At 34.7% G+C, this 19,441-nt stretch overlaps 1 protein-coding gene across 1 annotated transcript in view; it reads left to right on the top strand.

Annotated features, from left to right (window-relative positions):
- Positions 1 to 10,362: 10,362 nt before the first annotated feature.
- Positions 10,363 to 19,441, top strand: part of LOC129255772 (uncharacterized) — a 33,611-nt gene continuing 24,532 nt past the window's right edge. The window contains exons 1-3 of the mRNA XM_064095931.1: positions 10,363 to 10,719; positions 17,856 to 17,907; positions 18,539 to 18,697. Coding sequence (XP_063952001.1) covers positions 10,591 to 10,719; positions 17,856 to 17,907; positions 18,539 to 18,697 — 340 coding nt within the window. The 5' untranslated portion in view covers positions 10,363 to 10,590. The remainder of the gene's footprint in view (positions 10,720 to 17,855; positions 17,908 to 18,538; positions 18,698 to 19,441) is intronic.

Genomic DNA, 19,441 nt, shown 5'->3' with positions numbered 1-19,441 from the left:
CTTTTTCACAAGTCTATAACACTGTGTAGCCTTCTATGTTGATTTTTTGTCGATTGTCCCGTATTTCATTTTGTGAAATCTGGTCACCCTGCCGCCCCTTCCCCCGAGTTTTCCAGTCCATTATGTCTTCAGCATCATCTTGTTAATTTTTCGTGTTCCGGCCCATATTCCTTATTTGCCTATTTTCCTCTTTATTTCCATTTTTCATTCGAGTAAATCAAGTCTCTATAATTTATCACATTAATTTTCAATAAAACAGTGGAATTCATCTTGCATAATATTAATGATAATGCCAGACAAACCGAAATGGGGGATCTATCATGAAGCTCTAAACCAAAGAGAAGAAATTACATTAGATTCATTATCATTTCTTCCAGACCTAGGCTAGTTTGTCGAAAATCAATTATGATAATTAGCGATGATTGCCAAATCATTGCATGTGCGCGCAGAGGGAACTAATCAGCCCCCCATGGCTGACCTTTGACCGCGCGTATCCTGTTTTCAGTGCGCGTGTCGCCACTCTGTCTATTGATAACTCTGTTTGAAGTGAAAGAGCGCCATCTTGTGCCACACTCTATCTTGGCCGTGGGATTTTACTTTTGGCGTCATTAAAGGTCAAGTCCACTCCAACAAAATGTTGATTTGAATCAATAGAGAAAAATCAGACAAGCACAATGCTGAAAGTTTCATCAAAATCGGATGTAAAATAAGAAAGTTCTGACATTTCAAAGTTTCGCTTATTTAAAAAAAAATAGTTATATGAACGAGCCAGTTACATCCAAATTAGGGAGTCGATGATGTCACTCACTCACTATTTCTTTTGTCTTTTATTGTTTGAATTATACAATATTTCAATTTTTACGAATTTGACGATTAGGACCTCCTTGCCTGAACCACAAAATGTTAGTATAATGGAATTCCACGTATTCAGGGAGGAATGAAACTTCATTTCACATGACAATGACGAGAAAATCAAAATATTTCATAATTCATATAATAAAATACAAAAGAAATAGTGATTGAGTGATGTCATCAGTTCCCTCATTTGCATACCGACCGGGATGTGCATATAACTCTTTTGTGAAATGAAGCGAAACTTTAAAATGTCATAACTTTCTTATTTTACATCCGATTTTGATGAAATTTTCAGTGTTATGCTTGTTGAATTTTTCTCTTTTTATTCGAATCAAGTTTTTGTTGGGGTGGACTTGTCCTTTAATTAAATACTGATCAGTGGTCGACATCAACTCAGTCTGCTTTCCGTTTGGTTTCATCCCAATTAGTCTAGTCCTACTTCATCTGCAACCGGTTTGTCTACTAACCAGTAATTGGTCTTATTCATTTAACCCTTTTACCGCTTTGTTATACACTCCAGGCAGGAATATCCATTGCAACTCAGTTCAGGCATTATAAAATTAGAATTAGAAAATTATTTGGGGCTTACAGTCTCCACCCCCTCCTTGTTTGAGGAGAGGGGAGGGGGGGCAAAGCCAGAACAGGGCACTTACAATTATGTCATAGGGGGCATTGGGTGCAAAATCATAATATGTTCATCATCATTCAGATTGTGTTTCTGTCTGAAGTCACTATTCGTTCCGTGGTAAACTGATATGTTGAGCAAAACCTTGATGAAGGGTATATACTAGTATTTTTATCTTTATCTAAATATTTCAGAAGCGAGCGTGTGGCTTGGAAAACAAAATTGTATATAGATAAAAGTTGTATAAGACTCGTATTGTGGCCTATTCTGGCGCTAAATACAATTTTTTTCACTCTGAAAAGAATAGACGAATTTGGGAAAACTTTGTTCTTTGTTGTTGCAGTGGTTTTTTTTTGGATCATTAAATGTGCCTGCAATTTCGATATAAAACTTCCTCAAATCATTATACATAGAGTCAGTAAAGACTTATTTCTTTATTGTGAACCCGGATTGGGAATGAGACAATAATAAAATGGGGATAGAAAATCCGTCAAAATCAAACGGATCCATATATGAATCAATGAGTAACAGGTGTTGGAATGCAGAGTCTTATCCACTAAGCCATGACGCCTTTAACAATAATGAAAAATGAAAATAATCTTTTAAATTATTCAATTTGATCTCATTTTATCATGTTTTGACACGCATTTTGGTGCAACGAAAGAATGATGGTCACACCCGATCCGGACCCGATCCCTGCCGGGGTTAATCTGGTTTGTCTCCCTCTATATATAGTGTAAAGCCTGAGATAGAGGCATTCCCTTGTCTATTTCTGGAAGACAAATTGGGCAGCCTCCATGCATGCCATGTAGAAAGTTGAATGAACGACATGGGTCAAAAATTAAGGATTTTACAGTGATATTTGTAATTTTGGTGTCCACGAGTACTTCCTGTTTGACATTTAAATGCCTAGGATTTGAAGTTCCCAGGCATTTTGGGACTATTGGGACTAGAACTTAAATAGGAAAACCAAATTGAAAACTCGTGGTCAATCATAGACTCAAAAGTCTATTGCCAATCTTTGGCAACGAATAATAAATTGGGCTCAGATTCACATAATTAAAAAATAACGAATAATAAATTGTGATTAAAAAAATGAAGATGTCATAATAATATATGTTAAAGACGGGAGACATGAAATTCTTCAAGATCTCCTGGAAAGATGGAGTAGTCGTTGATTGAAGGTCATGTGACAGTTCATAAGTATAGATACGTTCATTTTAACTAAAAATATAATAATATTTTTATACTAAAGATGTAATTTTTTGTTATTTGATATTGATATTTTTTAGTATTAATTGCTCTTAAAGTGTAAAATACATCCACCTGGTCATCTTTTGTTGCTCAACCCTATTATGTTTGAACCCACTGCACGCGTAGGGGGAAACCCCGGTGTAGTGGTCCACCTGCACTCCCCCAATCAGTTTAATATATCGGGAGGAGAGACCTGCGGGTCATAGTGATTCAGTTCGCTTTTCGCCTCCCGGGCACAGAAACTGATGACGCCAAAACGGCCAAAGAAATAATAATAATAGATAATTGTACAAGAAAGAAAGTGGGTGAATGAGTGTGCTAAATGGACCAGATAAAGCCAGTGGCGTAAATACGGGGGAACGTACCCCCCCCCCCCCCCCATTAGTCCGCTATTCAGACTCTGATGGCTCGTGAGGTGGGATCTCAGCGGATCTCAGCGCGCGAAGCGAAGCACTGACCAGCCTGAAAGGGCGAGCGAAGCGAGCCAGCCACGGTAGACCAGCTGTGGTCCACACACTGCAGATGTGGGTCTACATTATTTTGTAGACTACCCCCCCCCCCCCCATCGGTTGGCAAAACAAAAACGGGAGAAAGAAAAGAGGGGGAAGAAAGAAAGCGAAACGTAGGGGGGGGGAAGAAATTATTGTTTATGCTATATTATTATGTTATATTGTAATGATGAAAATATTAGATCATATTTACATAAAAATACTTTTCCATAACTTTCTGAAACATATTTGCTTAGGGCCTTTTTGCTCATCACTCCTGGTGTTCGCATTGTCTGTTTAATGCGATAAATAATCCTGTTCAAGGGGATTAAATGGTACTAAAACATCCCGTTTTCAATCAATATACAGCGAAGATATTCCTCGCTCTTCGAGTTTTTATTATTTTATGTAGTGACAAGTGCTTCCTGTTCATGACTATTTTTAAGGTCTGAATATGAAGCATTTCCCGTCCGTTCTTACATTCGCATTATAGTGGATTGGTCTGCTCTCTAAAAACAGTCCTTAAAATGTCTTTTTTCTGGTCTGAATATGAAAAGAATTCAGCTCGCGTTTAGCGCTCGCATCATTTAGTTAGTGAAATACATGGCCTTAATAAGTTCCTAAAAAAAGCCTTAGAATACCCCTCTTCAGGTCGAAATATCTGATTAGTGAGATACGTTTCATGTTCATGGTTACAATGACTATAAAAAGTGCTTTATGTGTTCAGGCGTTATTCTAAAAAAAATGATGCCGAAATTACAATACAATGATTCACCCAAACCTCTAAACTAAAATATGCCGACACAACCCGCCATCAGCAAGCCCATGCATGAGGTCGACCGAAAATGTTACTCACTTTTAAAACTCATTTTTCTAAAATCTCATTCATTAATCGTGTTTATATCGTTTCCATGCTTACCACTATGAGAAACATCTCCCACGATGTCAAATCTATTCTCCTTTTTGCGGGACCAGTCTGCCCCCTAAAAAATATATATATGAAGGGGGATTTCCCAGCCATTATTAACGAAAAGTTAAGCCACATGCCTCGGGTGACAAAAGGTGATGAGCATTTTGTTAGACTCATGACTTAAAATTCTCTCTTTTAAAAACAAAACCATCTGAGTAATATTTTACTTAGCCTACTCCTTGAAACATTACTCTGGAAAATTGTGTATGGACGGAGATGTGAATATTCAACAGGGCATAATACTTCTAGATTTTGTTTCGTTCATCAATCAGTTATTATATTTTTTTATTTCGCAAACTACAGTGCGTCCCAAAAAAAACTATACACTTTTGAAATGGCTGCCAAATAAAAAAATGTAGCACTTTGGGGAAAAAGACTTACATATATGGAAAGCCATTAAAGTCAACTTTCAAATGACACCAAAAAGTTGGAAAACTATTCATGCTTGGGCGGGCACTGCCCACTGAAACAAAGGGTATGAAAATTAGGGTGGGCTGGAATTAGCCTTCCAATTTATGTCAGTTTTTGAGAGGCAAATCCTTTCGAACTTGCAAAGTTAAGGGCGTTGTGATAAATGAATGATCTACCGTGACCAGTTTTGGTTGCTTAAGCATTTTTTTTTATTATTAAATTTAACTTTAATGCATGAGTGAACATAAATTACACTTTTTGGGCAGCATTTCAACTTTATCATGTGGATCTCAGCAATGTGTTTATGGGAGTCGGGAGAATAGGGGATGAGATAGGACTTAAGTGGGAGAAGTAGGTTAATGGAATAAGGGTCAACAGAACATTCAGCTCCCACCCCCTCCCTCTTTCCAGCCATCCCCTTCTGTTGAGATACTGATGGATATTGTCATGTACGCGTGAAGTCCAGAGCAGAATGATGATTTGATTATTAATTCTGAATTGGGGCATCAACTTTTTCCTATCGATCATTTAATCAACAATTTATCAGTAAATCAACTCATTCAATGTGCAATGTGATCAATCAAACATTCAGTTTTTTTCAATAAATTACTTCATTAATCATCATAATCATTAAATTTCTTGGTAATCATTCAAAAAAAAAAAACTCAGCCACCGGTCACTTGGCGGCAGTTAAGTTTTGAATAGGCTACAATCCAGGAAGTGAGAAAGAGAGAGAGAGAGGGGGGAGGGGGTGGGAGGTGGAGAGGGGATGGTACATATGATTTTTTTAATTTGTAAAAGGACAAACAAAAGAGGAATGCCCTTTTAACCAAGTCTTAGCATATCCCGCCCTGTTGCTTGTAACAGGTACCATCACATTAGTGACTCTCACGAACACACTTCTGAGGTCCACGAGATGAATATGCTACACTAAAATTACAATTCCTGTTCAGTCATGCATTACATTTCAATTTAGTAACTCATGAAATTTGCCTAAGAAACCAAAACGTATCTCACTCATAAATTGCATAACACCCTTAGCTTTGTAACTTCCAAAGGACTAACCTCTAAAAAAAACTGTAAGGCTAATTTCTGTACAGCCTAGCCAAGCTTAGTCTCTCAGGAGGAGAGAAGTGGGGGGGGGGTAGAGATGGAGGGAGGAGTTGCTAAATGTTCTGTTGACCTTTATCCCATCAACGTACTTCACCCGAGGAGTAGGTGATATCTCCTTGCTTCACCTACCCCCCCCCCCCCCTCTTCTCCTGACTCTCATGAACACATTGTTGAGATCCACATGATAAAGACAAAATGCTGCACTAAAAGTTGCAAATCATGATCACTCATGCATTAAATTTCAATTTAATAACGCGTTAAATTTTCATAAACAACAAACTGATCACATCTGATCTTTAATTCACAAATAACCCTCAACTTTGCAAGTACCAAACAAAAAAACCTGAAAGAAATTGGAAAGCTAATTCCGGCCCACCCTAATTTTCATACCCTTTGTTTAAGTGGGCAGTGCTCGCTCAAGCATGAATAGTTTTCCAACTTTTTGGTGTCATTTGAAAGTTGACTTTATAGGCTTTCCATATATGTATATTGTTTTCCCCAAAGTGCTACATTTTTTATTTGGCAGCCATTTCAAAAGTGTATAGTTTTTTTTGGGACGCACTGTATATAGGCACTGGCGTACAGACGACCAAGAAAAAAGAGAAAGGGACAGAATAGGAAAGGGATAAGGGTGAAATATATTATTTTCTGAATATTATGTCAAAATCTATCACAAACTTGGATTTTTGTTTTAAAAAGTGTCGAAATTTGTGTTCCCTCGCCTCACTGGCTCGCAACATTTTGAAGAATTTTACGCGATACGCCAGATTGAGCCCCCTCAAATTTTTTGGCTCGTTTCTGTATATAGGCCTACAAAATACCTTTCCCCAATCCAGAAAACAACGTGATTCCGATGCAAAACTTAAAACATTTGTATATAATATAGGGATGAGGGCAATAAACACATGAGAATAAATTCTTGTCCCCTACAAAGTAATTATTAATTTTGTGATGAAACTATAGTTCGATGATACAGGGAATGTAAGTTCAAACAATTTGAGAGTGATTCAGCGATGTCTGTCGGGACAAAGGCATTTTCCATGGTCCTATAAAATGATATTGACCAATAAGGATGGATGCGCATTATGATACGTGAGGGGATGGGAACGGTTCCCTATATTATAACATCGGGGTTCGCATATAATATATTCTTCTTTTTTTTTAATGAGAGCGCCGTCATAAAATAAACAACAACATCTTTGATTTGCTTGAAATGACTAAGAATGCTTAACATCTATCTCTATGTTTGTATAATTGATATTATACCTTCATGCCCTATATATATACCCTGCAGGTTGAATGTAATTAAAACATACGAGGTGGGTCGTACACCGATCTCTTTTACTGCAGCAACAGCAATAAAAATAAATGGTGTCACAAAATAATATTATTTATATCTTGTTATGATTCCGCCATCGGATTCTGAAAGCTCCCTCGTGGACAAATTAATAACGTAAACTGAAACTGATAAAGAGGGGATACCACACTGGATCATATGTAGGCCTACAGTTTATTCATGTTTACTTAATTGTGTTTTTCTTTTTCATTTTTGAGCATGAACACTGCCGAAATTTAATATTTCATTGCATGTTGTCTGCCTTATATTATAGGCCTATCCATTTTGTTAAATGTAAATGAGAAATGAGAGGGGATGGGGAAGGAATAAAAAATAAGAAAAAGCGAAAAATAAATTAAGAGGAAATGAGAATGACGAAGGTAGAATGAAGAAGCCCTACATTAAAGAAAAATTGATGAAGTAGAAGAAGAAGATGATGATGATGATGAAGAAGAAGAAGAAGCAAAATAAGTAGAAGAACAAGAAGAAGCATGCAGAAGATAAAAAGGAGAAGGCAAAGAACAAAAACAAGAAGAACAAGGCGAAGAACAATAAGTAGAAGAAGAAGCATGTATAACAACAAGACGAACAAGACGAATAACAAAAAGAAGAACAAGAAATAGAACAAGAAGTAGAAGAAGAAGTAGAAGAATTAGAGGAAGCATGCAGAAGAACAAGAAGAAGACGAAGAAGTAGAACAAGAAGAATAAGAAGAAATAGAAGAAGAAGAAGAAGAGGAAGAAGAAGAAGAGGAAGAAAAAGAAGAAGAAGAAGAAGAAGAGGAGGAAGAAGAAAGAAGAAGTAAATAAAATTATATTTTAATGATAAAATTATAGTAAGACAATTACAATCATTATGTGAAAATGAAAAAAAAATCATTGGTAAAGGTTTTAAGAAAATCTATAAAGACTATATGAAAATTATTAGAAAAGTTTTGGATTTGGGACGTCACAAACGAGCAGCTACCCCATATGAGATGCATGAATTTCAGTTTTTTTTTTATTTAATGGTTCTTGATAACTTATTTCTATTTTCTTTTTAAGAAAGGGTGTGAAATGATTTGTCTCTACCGAAGTTACAGTAAAAACCGTCAATTTTCTGATAAAATGGCATTTCATTGATTTTTTTTAGCATACGTACGATTAGGGCCTATTATAGGACTACTGCTCGCATATGACATCATGAATCGAATAATTAAAATTCTAATAACTTCATATTCTTTGATGGATTTTTCTCAAACCTTCGGCAAGATTTCTTATCATTTTTTCTGCCAGTTTTACAATAAACTTTTTGTTAGTGAATTCCCCTTTAATGGTCATTTTTATATTGCCCATTGAGCTATTTATAGGCCCTACATGAATTATGTCTATTACTATCATTATTTTCTAATAATGTATAGGTTAATCAGTTATTGTGCATGCTTTTTTAAATCATTATTGTGAATTTGTATTTGATATTCAATTAACCACAAAATCATGTTCTATATACAGTGCGTCCCACAAAAAAAACACGAAACCGAGATTTATCATAACTTAATCACAAATACAATAGACAAAATGACCTACCATTGTAAAGCTTAGAATAATGATATTAAACAAAGTAAAACCCTAAATAAGTTTTAAAAACTTTTGAAAGTTGAAGTTTTCTCTCAGTATAAAAACTCCTGCCAATAGCACCCTGTAGGTCACAATGATTTATAATTATTACTTCTAGTTTGCTTGTTTGTTTGTTTATTTCCCCTATATTAGCCCATTGTTTCTTTTTTTTTTCTCTCTTTTTTAAAATTGTATTTCAATGTTATTTGTTGTTCAATCTTTATGTTTGTCTTATATTTATTGTATTTAATAATATTGTATCATGGTGGTGCCCCACCAACAAGTTTTTTAAATGAAAACTTCCATCGGGGCTCCCAATCCCATGTTTTTATCTAATTTGTATATACCTGTATCTTTACGATTGATTGATTTTAAATAAATTTTGAATTGAATAAGGCTTTAATTTCAATAATTTCATGAAATGAAGAGGTTTACGGGCTAGCGTTCAATCTCACTCGACACTCCGTTTTGTTGACTCTAACCATGGACCCAAATAAAGCGACTTGTTTCTAAAGGAAAAAGAAAAATCCGACAAGTTAATACGTGAAAATTTGAAAAATATCGGACAAACAACAAGAAAGTTATGAATTTTTAAAAGTTGTAAATATTGGTAATCACTATGCACACGGAGACTTCAAATTGGCTTCATGTGTGATGTCATAGTGATGTAAGGCAAGGATCCTCTAAACTTCCATGTAGTCCAATACATGAAATGTGTCATTTTATTCAAAAGTTTTACTTCAAATTATATTTTTCTTTCATGAGAACATAAAACAGTATACTACCTGGGTCATATTTAGATTACTGCCCCAAGGGAATAGGTACTTAGGAGAAACACAGATGGCCTATGGGAAAGTTGTCCTTGCCCCTTGTCATAATTCACTTACACAGTTGCCAATTTGAAATCTACATAGTCTTAGGGATCTAAATTTTAAAACTGCCTTAACTTTTTGATTGCTTGTCTGATTTCTTCACCATTCTGTCTTGTTTATTTTCCTCCATTCCAACACAACATTTTATGACCAAGGCTGGATTCCCCTTTAAGTCCTTTGTTAATAATAATAATATGGAGCTTTTATATAGCGCTTAATACAAAACAGTTTCTAAGCGCTTTACAATTTAAACAGAACGTGATTAAAACAAATACAATATAATCAATTTAAATAGAAACAAAGTATGAATATAAGTGTACAAGGTATAAGGTAATTAATGTCAATCCTATAAACAACTTTGTTAACCGTACCTATAGCTTCTGTGGGAAACCGGTGAAAACACGTTTATTAAATGAAATTATGGAAATACAAGCATCGTTTCGAGGGAACATAACTTGTTTACTTCTTGGCCCTTTTCTGTGATCAAATATGTAAAAGAGAAGACAATGAACTTTTTAGGCATGTGATTTTCTTTTTGAAATTCAGATACCCCCCCCCCCCCCGGCCAAATGAGTTTTGGTATCCTTTCTTCAAATTGTTTTTGCTCACTCATGCGTGAATGAGAAATAATCTAAGTAATAAAGATGAAAGAGGAGATTCTAAGCTTTACATTGGTGGGTCATTTGTCTATTGTATTTATAAGATAATCGCGAGATCTCGGTTTCGTTTTTTGCGGGACGCACTGTATATGGAGTGCTTGCGTACCCGGTACTTCTGTCAACACATGTCTAATGTATAAAGAGCGTGCTTGATCGATCCGACCAAAGACCTTATGGATCCGACACACACACTTGTTGGTGTAGCAGACGATATAAGGCAGCGTTACAATACCAGGAAAGATACCCAGTTTTTCAATAATGTTGGACACAATCCACTCCTACGTATCCATCGAACCGTTCTCCAAATCAAGCCTCTAGCATGATTTGAGATTGGAATCATATTCACCCCCTGTTATTACAAGTACCTAGGTAGAAGAAGAAGGCAAGTGCAAGCACAAGCAACATCATCATCATGTCCACGGTGCAAAAGCTCAAGCCTTCCCTCGTGTTCACACTCGCCGTATGCTTCGGGTCTCTATTCATCGAACAGACCGCCACTGAGAATGCGAGGTGCCATACAGAATACACATGGATCTCCTCGGTATGACAATCGATTTTGTTTTGTAGCAAATAGTCTTAGTATTTTCATTTTAAGTCCTCCAGGGAGGCAATCATGGCAGTAGTTAATGTCTAGAGAATTATAAAAATGACAATAAATCAATTTCTTCAAAATCGAAAATAGATCTAACTTTATTAAAAGTTACATGTAGGAATCTAACGTTAGACTTTGTTGAGACAGAGTGTTGACTAGGCCCTAACCTAGCCAAGAATATAATTTAAAAAAAATTAAATAGCTACCTGTTACTGAATGTATTGTTAGTATCAGAAGATTCAGATCCCAAAAGGGAAAGAGTTCCTCTTGCACCAACCACCTTTAACTTTACTTGTTATCACTTCAGTTTGGGTGGCTGTTACAAAAGCCTGAAAGGAACTCTTCCCCTAAATTACTAGCTTACATTTTAAATTTTTGTTTATTTTTCACAAAACAGTGATATGCACAACCCAGTGACAAGCAAATGAGAGAGACGATGATGTCCCTCACTCACTATTTCTTTTGTTTTTTATTGTTTGAATTAAACAATATTTCATTTTTGACAAATTTGACAATAAGGACCAACTTCACTGAACCATATACTGTAGTATTAAACAATACTAATTCCACACGTTCAAAGAGGAATCAATCATTGTTTCACTTGACAATGAGGAGAAAATTAGAATATTTCATATTTCGTCTAATAAAATACAAAAGAAATAGTGAGTGGATGACGTCATCAGTCTCTGCATTTGCATACCGACCAGGATGTGCATATAACTGTTTTGTGAAATTAAGCGAAACTTTAAAATGTCATAACTTTCTTATTTCACATCCGATTTTGATGAAATTTTCAGTGTTATGCTTGTTGGATTTATCTCTTTTTATTCAAATCAACTTTTTGTTGGGGTGGACTTGTCCTTTAAAGAGAGTGAAGGCGGGAAGGGAGATTAAAGAGAGGGAGGAATTTAGGGGGAAAAGAGGTGGTGGGGGACAAAGAAAGATAGAATAGATTGTTTTACAATCAAGGAAAGCCTGGTGAAATTGGTCAATTTGTCTTGAGAGCTGTGATTAATAATTTTATGATTTGAAATTCCCTCCATCATGCCCTGAGGATCTCTATAACACAAGTGATTTCAACATTAAAATGCTCATATTATGGTCTGTTAAATTTTACTCAAACTTTCATTGTCTTCATTCTTTGAGTTAAAGGGGAATCCAACCCAAATAAAAACTTGTTTTTATAAGAAAAAGAAAAATCAGACAAGTTGATAGGTGAAAGTTTGAACAATATTGGACAAACAACAAGAAAGTTGTGATTTTTTAAAAGTTGTAAATATTGGTAATCACTATACCCATGGAGACTTCAAATTGGCCGCATATGGGATGTCATAGTGATGTAAGGCAAGGACTACTCTTCCATGTACTCCAATACATATTGTGGCTAAAATGTCATTTTCCCAAAAAGTTTTATTTCAAATTATATCTTTCTTTCATCATGAGGACATAAAACAATATACCTGGATTATATTTAGATTACTGTCCCAGGGGAATGGGTACTTAGGAGAAAACCACAAATCCCTGATAATACAGTATATGGCCTATGTGAAAGTTGTCCTTGCCCCTTGTCATAATTTACTTACCCAGTTGCAAATTTGAAATTTACATACTATTAGTGATCTCAATTTAAAAGCAGCTATAACTTTCTTATCCCTTGTCCGATTTCTTTCAAACTTTCGCCATTCTATTTAATTTATTTTTTTCCTTCCCAACACAACATTTTATGGCAAAGGCTGGATTCCCCTTTAATTCTGTTTTTATACATGTATGTACAAGCTTACTTCCAAGGGACTCATTCTCCTGTACATGGTTCAGTGCCATCCATTGATGCATACAACTCATACATGTCATTTAAGAATGATCCAAACTGTTTTGTAGATTTTTAAAGAATTTTTAACAGAATATTTTCCAACTCGCTAAGCGCCACCCCTTTCATCAACGTTTGGCCGACAAGTTGTCAGATGTCAGATCTAACAACTTTCCTTGATTTTGATTGGCTGAGAAACACCAATTGCTATAGATGGTACCTGTCGGATAAGTTGTCTGACAAGTTCTTTCATGAAACGCTCCCTCTCATTCCCTCTGTGACAACATCAGTCAATTTTCAGGCGATTGTTAGTGAGCTAAGAAAGGGACAGTACAGTGGTATAGTTTTCCGGAGCTAACAACCTGTTAACATTAATTATGCAATGTCAGACATGCTTCAGCATCACCAGCTAACGAAAGGCAATGCAAAGGTATTGTATTCATGGAAGCATTGTGATTCTATTGTGAGCATGTGCTAAGCTGTGGGAAGTTACATAACTGAGATCACTGGCGAATCCAGGGGGGGCACATCTGGCCCATCCCCCCCCCCCCTTCGAGAGCCATGATTAAATTTTTAAATGTAAATATGCTGCCTTACACAAGTGTGCCCCCTCCCCCCTTTTGAAAGTCACAGCATATATTTTTAATGGGTATATGTCGTTCATACACAAGTTGAGGACTGTTTTTTGCTTGTCAAATTTTACATTGACGAAATGACCTTAAATTTTAGGTGAAAACCTCAGGAAAATGTGCCCCCTACCCCTTTTGGAAAAACCTGGATCTGCCCCTGACTGAGATGATGTCCAGCACAAATAGGAAAATTTAAAAAAAAAGCACAACAGATCTCCTAGGCCAATGAGAGGGGCATCAAGACCATGGACATGGCCTTCAATGGCCTCGGATTAATTGAAGTCCTGGGGACTTATGAGTCGTTTCATAAAGGACTTGCAACTGTTGTGACTTTGCTATTATGACAACTACCATGGTAAACCTGATTATGATTGGCTGCTAAGCCCTGTAAACATGGTAGTTGCCATTATGGCAAAATTACAACAGTTGCAAGTCCTTTATGAAATGGGCCCCTGTTGTTTGGTTCTTAATATAAAAAAATATGCATTGAAATTAAAAGCATAAATGTTTAGCCATATTTAGGTTCCAATTAACCCACTGTCCAATTTGCCCATAAGCAGCAGCAAGAGCGATACAGTTCAACATTAAACCAATGACACCATCAGCTCTCAAAGACAAATGTACCAATTACTCCAGGATTTCCTTCATCATGTCCTACAAAAGTGGCCTAGTCCTTAAAATACTCAAATCTAACGCCTGGCACTAGATTGATTCCAAGCCTGGCAAAGCCAAGGAATACCATGAAATAAAAGGCCAAAAAACGGATGGGTATGTGTATCATGAGCGGTAGCGGGCCTTCTGTAATTTGCCACTGACCTGTAGGCTACACCATTTAGAAATAGGACTTTGCACAGAGCCATCCTATGTACATTCTCTTTAAATTCATGATATTGTTAATTTATTTGCAGAGATAGTATTTGCTCAAATACTTTATGTATTTTCAGGGGACAAAAATGTAGGCTGATAGTTCATTGTCTGCATTTCACCAGCCTATTTGTATGTTGTTTACTCAACTACTCGGTATTGTTGCCATGTATGTTTTTTAACATATAACTTGATTTTACTCTTTGTACATTCACAACATGAATCAGTGTAAGGAAGGATTCATGAATGTAAAAAGTAATCATGATACTATATCTGATGTTATTCCAAGTATTGAAGCCTTTGAGTACAAAACAGAGTTGATAATGATGACCTCTGAAATACAAGTAAATTACAAGTACTCATTCTTGTACATATTGTATATGAGAGGAATAATGCACATTGTTGCTCTTTAGTGTAGCATGCATCTTTAGTCACTACAGTGCACAGTGCCATTGAAGGACATCATTTAATGGGTGAAATATGACTTCCTTTTGTAGGTTTTATTTCTTAATTTTTGTATGTTATCAATATCATTGAGGAGAGAACTGCACTAGCTAAAATCAGTTATCATGGAACTCTTAGAAAGGTCAAATATATTGGTTCATATTTTGTGGGTCACTGACTCTTTTAGTAGAACAGAGATGAATAGCTGTACCTTGATCTGTCCCAGTTGCTTTATTGTGGGTATGGGTGTTTACAGACTACTGAAGCATTTTCTGTTCTTCAATTAGATCAATACCAACCTGCCTCCGTTTATTCAAATGCATTTTTTGCCTTTTCAGTTTGTATAATTTCATATTTTTCCTTTGTTTTTGTTTGCTCAAGATTTACATGGTCTTTATGGGGAGAGGGATCTATTAGGCATGAAGAATCATTTTTTTAATGGACACAACATTGCACATACAGAATCAAGACTTTTCTTGCCTTACCACCAACTACTGTTTATTTTCTTACACCCATTAAACTTTGATTAAACTTAAAATTTACAGCAGTCCAAATAATACATTGACTTCAATACACTTGTGTGGCCATATATCAGACCCTAGTGAACCAATTCTTACAAAATGTAGGTTGTGGATGTTTTTTATCATGCTCCTTGAAGTTGTGATAAAAAACTGATGAAACGCAATAAAAATGTTGCAATGCTATCACTTACTACACGTATGTACATGCATCTATTATTGGAGGGAAAATATGAAATAAAAGACAGAAGATGTAATAAGTACATACATGTATGTACATGAATGTTATGACATCAGCTCCTTAATTTGCATAATTGATGTGCATTTCAATGTTTGGTAAAACAAATTATGCAAAATATTAAACAAGATCATTACTTTCTTGTTTTACTTTTGATTTTGATGGATTTGTTTCCCGAATGACATAAAAGTTATACAGTGCTTATCAAAAAAAAGTTTACACTTAGAAAAAATCCTGTAAAATTGTACATTTGTAATATCCTGAAGATTTTTCCACATTTTAACATTGGTACAGATCCATTTAAGCAAATGACGATATAACTGTCGAAAAATATTTCCGCTTGAGTGAGCACCACTTACTTTTGAAAAGTTAGTGAAAAATTATTTGCGCAGAACTTTGAAATAGTTATGCAAATAAAAGTAACCTTAATCATGAAGATCACGGGGAATTTAGCTAGTAAAATTGATTTGAAGATATCTTTTACCTTTTTTAACTTATTTCCTTGCCCAAAACACTTCGAAGAGTGCATTACACCCCATCCCACTCCCCCACCCACCAAGGCCATCGTGACGATATTTGCTTTACACTGAGCTGTGATTTACATGAAATGGCTAAGGCTTGATTTTCATTTTGTTAATCATCGTCAAGCTTGGAAAAAGTGTGGAGAAACAAGTATTAAATGAAAAATGAAATGTAAACCCATTTTAAATGATAAAAACTTAGTGATAAAATGCTGGAGATGTCTGATATAAGTTTTTGTTCAGATTCAGTTAAGTCCTCAGATCCAGCTGGCAAAAAAGGGTAAAGGTTGTGCTTACTAAGTGTTGAAATTCCAATTTGGGTGGCAAAATTGTTACAAAATGCTTGAATGAATCGGTTTTATTTCAATTGACTAAAAGTGCAAGGGAATTTTATGAGAAATGTTTCGCAGGGTAAGTTTGATTTCGCCCTTTCCCCTTGACACAGCGTGAAAACCAGCATTTCTGCGCAAACAGATTTCTGCGAGCTTTACAAAAATGGACAGTGCTCACTCAAGTGTAACATTCTGTCAAAACTTTTACTTTCATTGGATAGATGAGACCCAACCCAAGATTATATGTGAATAGATTACCCACATGATGTTTTATATTTTTTAATTCCCAGGGCTTTTTCAAAGTGTAAACTTTTTTTTTTTGATACGCACTGTAGTACTGAAAGTGTTGTAAGGTCAATAAGAAAGTACAGTAATTGCTTCAATAGTGCCAATCTATACTATACTTTATTAAAGTGCAATGTTTTTCAGTCAAATCAAATTCAGGTTAAGTGCGCTGTTAGAGAGGAAAACATACTGCTGTAGCTTCAGCAATATAATATATTTGTAAAACTTAACAGACAATACAAAACAATAAGTTAATAACATTCAAAATAAGTTGTTATATTAGTATTATTGTCTATTGCATTTTTTTATTCAGAGAATTCTAAATTTCTTTTTGAACATTTTGATTTTTGAAGTTATTATTTTATCTATATTCTAAAAGAATATTGGTTTTATATAACACTCTGAAACAGTGGAAACTGGATCCCCTAATAATAATAATTATAAAATGAAAATTCAAATCACTTTCAATCAGAGGTTTCTGAAGTTTGAAGTAAAGTGTTCCTGTAATCACATCAAATTTTAATGCCCCAGTGTCTTTATTTATTACTAGGCAGAATTTATATTATTTATGCATATAATTTGCATGTTATATAAACAGTAATAATGTCAGATATTTAATGGAAAACCGATATAAATACAATATTAATACTGATAGATTTGGGTTTTTTTTTTCCACAATGCACAAGGTCTGTCCATAATTCTAACCCTTCCTCACATGTCTGGTTATGGTAAGCAAGGTAGGCTATGGATTAATACTGTGTCTTATTCTCTGATTTCCAATTCATGGAAACTGAATTGATAATTTCTCATATTTTTGGCATTTTTTTTTTTTTTGGGGGGGGGGGCATCATGCCATGGTAATTGGTAGCATTGCAATTTGAAATTTTGTATTGAAATGTAAATACTTTTAAAGAGAGAATCTTTTTTAATATCTTAAAAGTAACACTGCTGCTAAATTGAATTGCCAAAAGTACAGGTGACAAGTCTATCAGATGTTACAACTTCAGATAGAGGACATTTTACTTATGTAATAAATGTCAGGAACTGTCTAACTGTATTGCTTTCCTGAAATTATTCAAAGTTCATAAATTGTTTAGCTAAATAAATAGGCCTGAACATGAATGATCAGTATTGTTCATGTATTTCACATGTACCTTGACGAAAAAACTTTGTCTTTTCTCTCTAAATTCCTTAGATTGAAAGTCAATCTAATAGATTGTAGTTTATAGGGGATGATCCAAAATCAGATTGAAAGTTTTAATCAAATAAGAATTAATTCTTAATCTATTAGATTGAAAACTTCAATCCAACTTTGGATTGGTCCCTGATCATGATCTATTTTGGTTTGCTTTAAGATTTGTTGTCCTCATCAGGTGTGAATTTTTCAATTGATTTTACTATCATTTTGTTGGTTCATGATTCATTGTCTTCCATTTTATTTTCACAGGGTGGCAATGAGTTTGGGTATGAAGCCCTAAATGAAGAAATGTGTGGCAGCAGTAAGTATCAGATAATAGTTTGAATTCAATGGATGAATTAATTTACGATTGTTCATTATCCAAACCAAATTCAAGTAAATTTAGCTGACAAATTTATAAAGAATGATTCTTAACACAAATTTCCCATTAAATTTGGCTTGGTTTTAGACTTTCTATATGAAACAGCTCACCAACTGCATCTTCATTAAAAATAATCTTGAACTATTTTTTAATGGTTCAAGTAATGTTGTGAAATAATGTGTCTGATTATATATCAAATGCATAATTAAAATCATTTTTTATTATAGACCATGAGCATTTTATGTGGGAACTGCTTGAATGTGATACGAAAAATGTAAACTTTAAAAATTTGTATTTCTAATTGATATGATAGATGTAATTGGCTCTTTATGTGATAGATTTTTACTGAACCTTTATTTATTTGTATCTTTTGTGCTTCTGATTTATAAGATAAGCTTGAATTTTTGATAGACTACCGGAATTAAAAAAAAAAAACACACACAAACATGGTTATGAAGATGAGATTCCTCAGTCCTTATCAATTGGACAAGCATATTAACTTTTGCTTTGTAGATGAACTTCCCATGAAATGCATTATAGTTTGATGAGATATAATTTTTGTGATATGTAGGTAGTACCTGTGGCAACAAATACCCGAAACCAGAGGGGCTCGAGGACAGACCCCCTCCTGTAGAAAACAAAACTGTAGAATTGTCCTTCTTCAGCATCATCTTGGATCCTACCAAAAACTCTACCTGTCTTGGGATCACCTATACTCTGAACCGTTATGGTGAGTGTCCTTATAATTTATTTCTCTGATCTGTAGAGACAGATTATTATTATTATTTTTGTTGTTATTATTATCATCACTATCATAAAAAATATTGTTATCTCTCGTATTGCTTTCGCTATTATTGTCTTCACCCCTCCTCAACCAGGCATTATTTTTTATCCATTTACTTTCTCTTGCAAATTAATATTGCACATTAACTTAATTTTACACATCACCTGTGATACTTAATGAATATTCATGATGATGTGCATATAACTGTTTTCACAAAATAATGCTAACCTTTGAAATTCATTAACTCTGTTATTTGTTATCAGATTTTGATGAAATTTTCAGCATTTTGCTCTGAATTTTACTCTTTTTAATATAGATATAAATATTTTCAGCCTGGAGTATTCATTTAAATACCTGATATGAATGCCTTGGGCAATTTACAGAGTGCATTTGGTGCATTTCAAATCCCATCTAGTATTATTATGTGCTAAACTTGTTATGGTATGGAGGAAAAATAAAGTTTTAATTGATCATTCTACGATTTTTACACAATCATTTACCACCCTTTCACATGGTAAAAAAATTGTAATTTGAATGATGATTCCAGTGAAAAATACGGCTAAATTAATGATGAATTTTAGCACATGTGAAACCACAATAGAACATGATTACAATCATGAACACTAATCACAATCACAAATTCAAATTCTACTCTAGAGGTGAATTCCAGTTAAGTTTCACTAAAATTAC

This window comes from Lytechinus pictus, chromosome 3 (genome assembly GCF_037042905.1).
Source record: "Lytechinus pictus isolate F3 Inbred chromosome 3, Lp3.0, whole genome shotgun sequence".
Taxonomy (NCBI): domain Eukaryota; kingdom Metazoa; phylum Echinodermata; class Echinoidea; order Temnopleuroida; family Toxopneustidae; genus Lytechinus; species Lytechinus pictus.
This window is presented reverse-complemented; position numbering and strand designations above follow the sequence as displayed.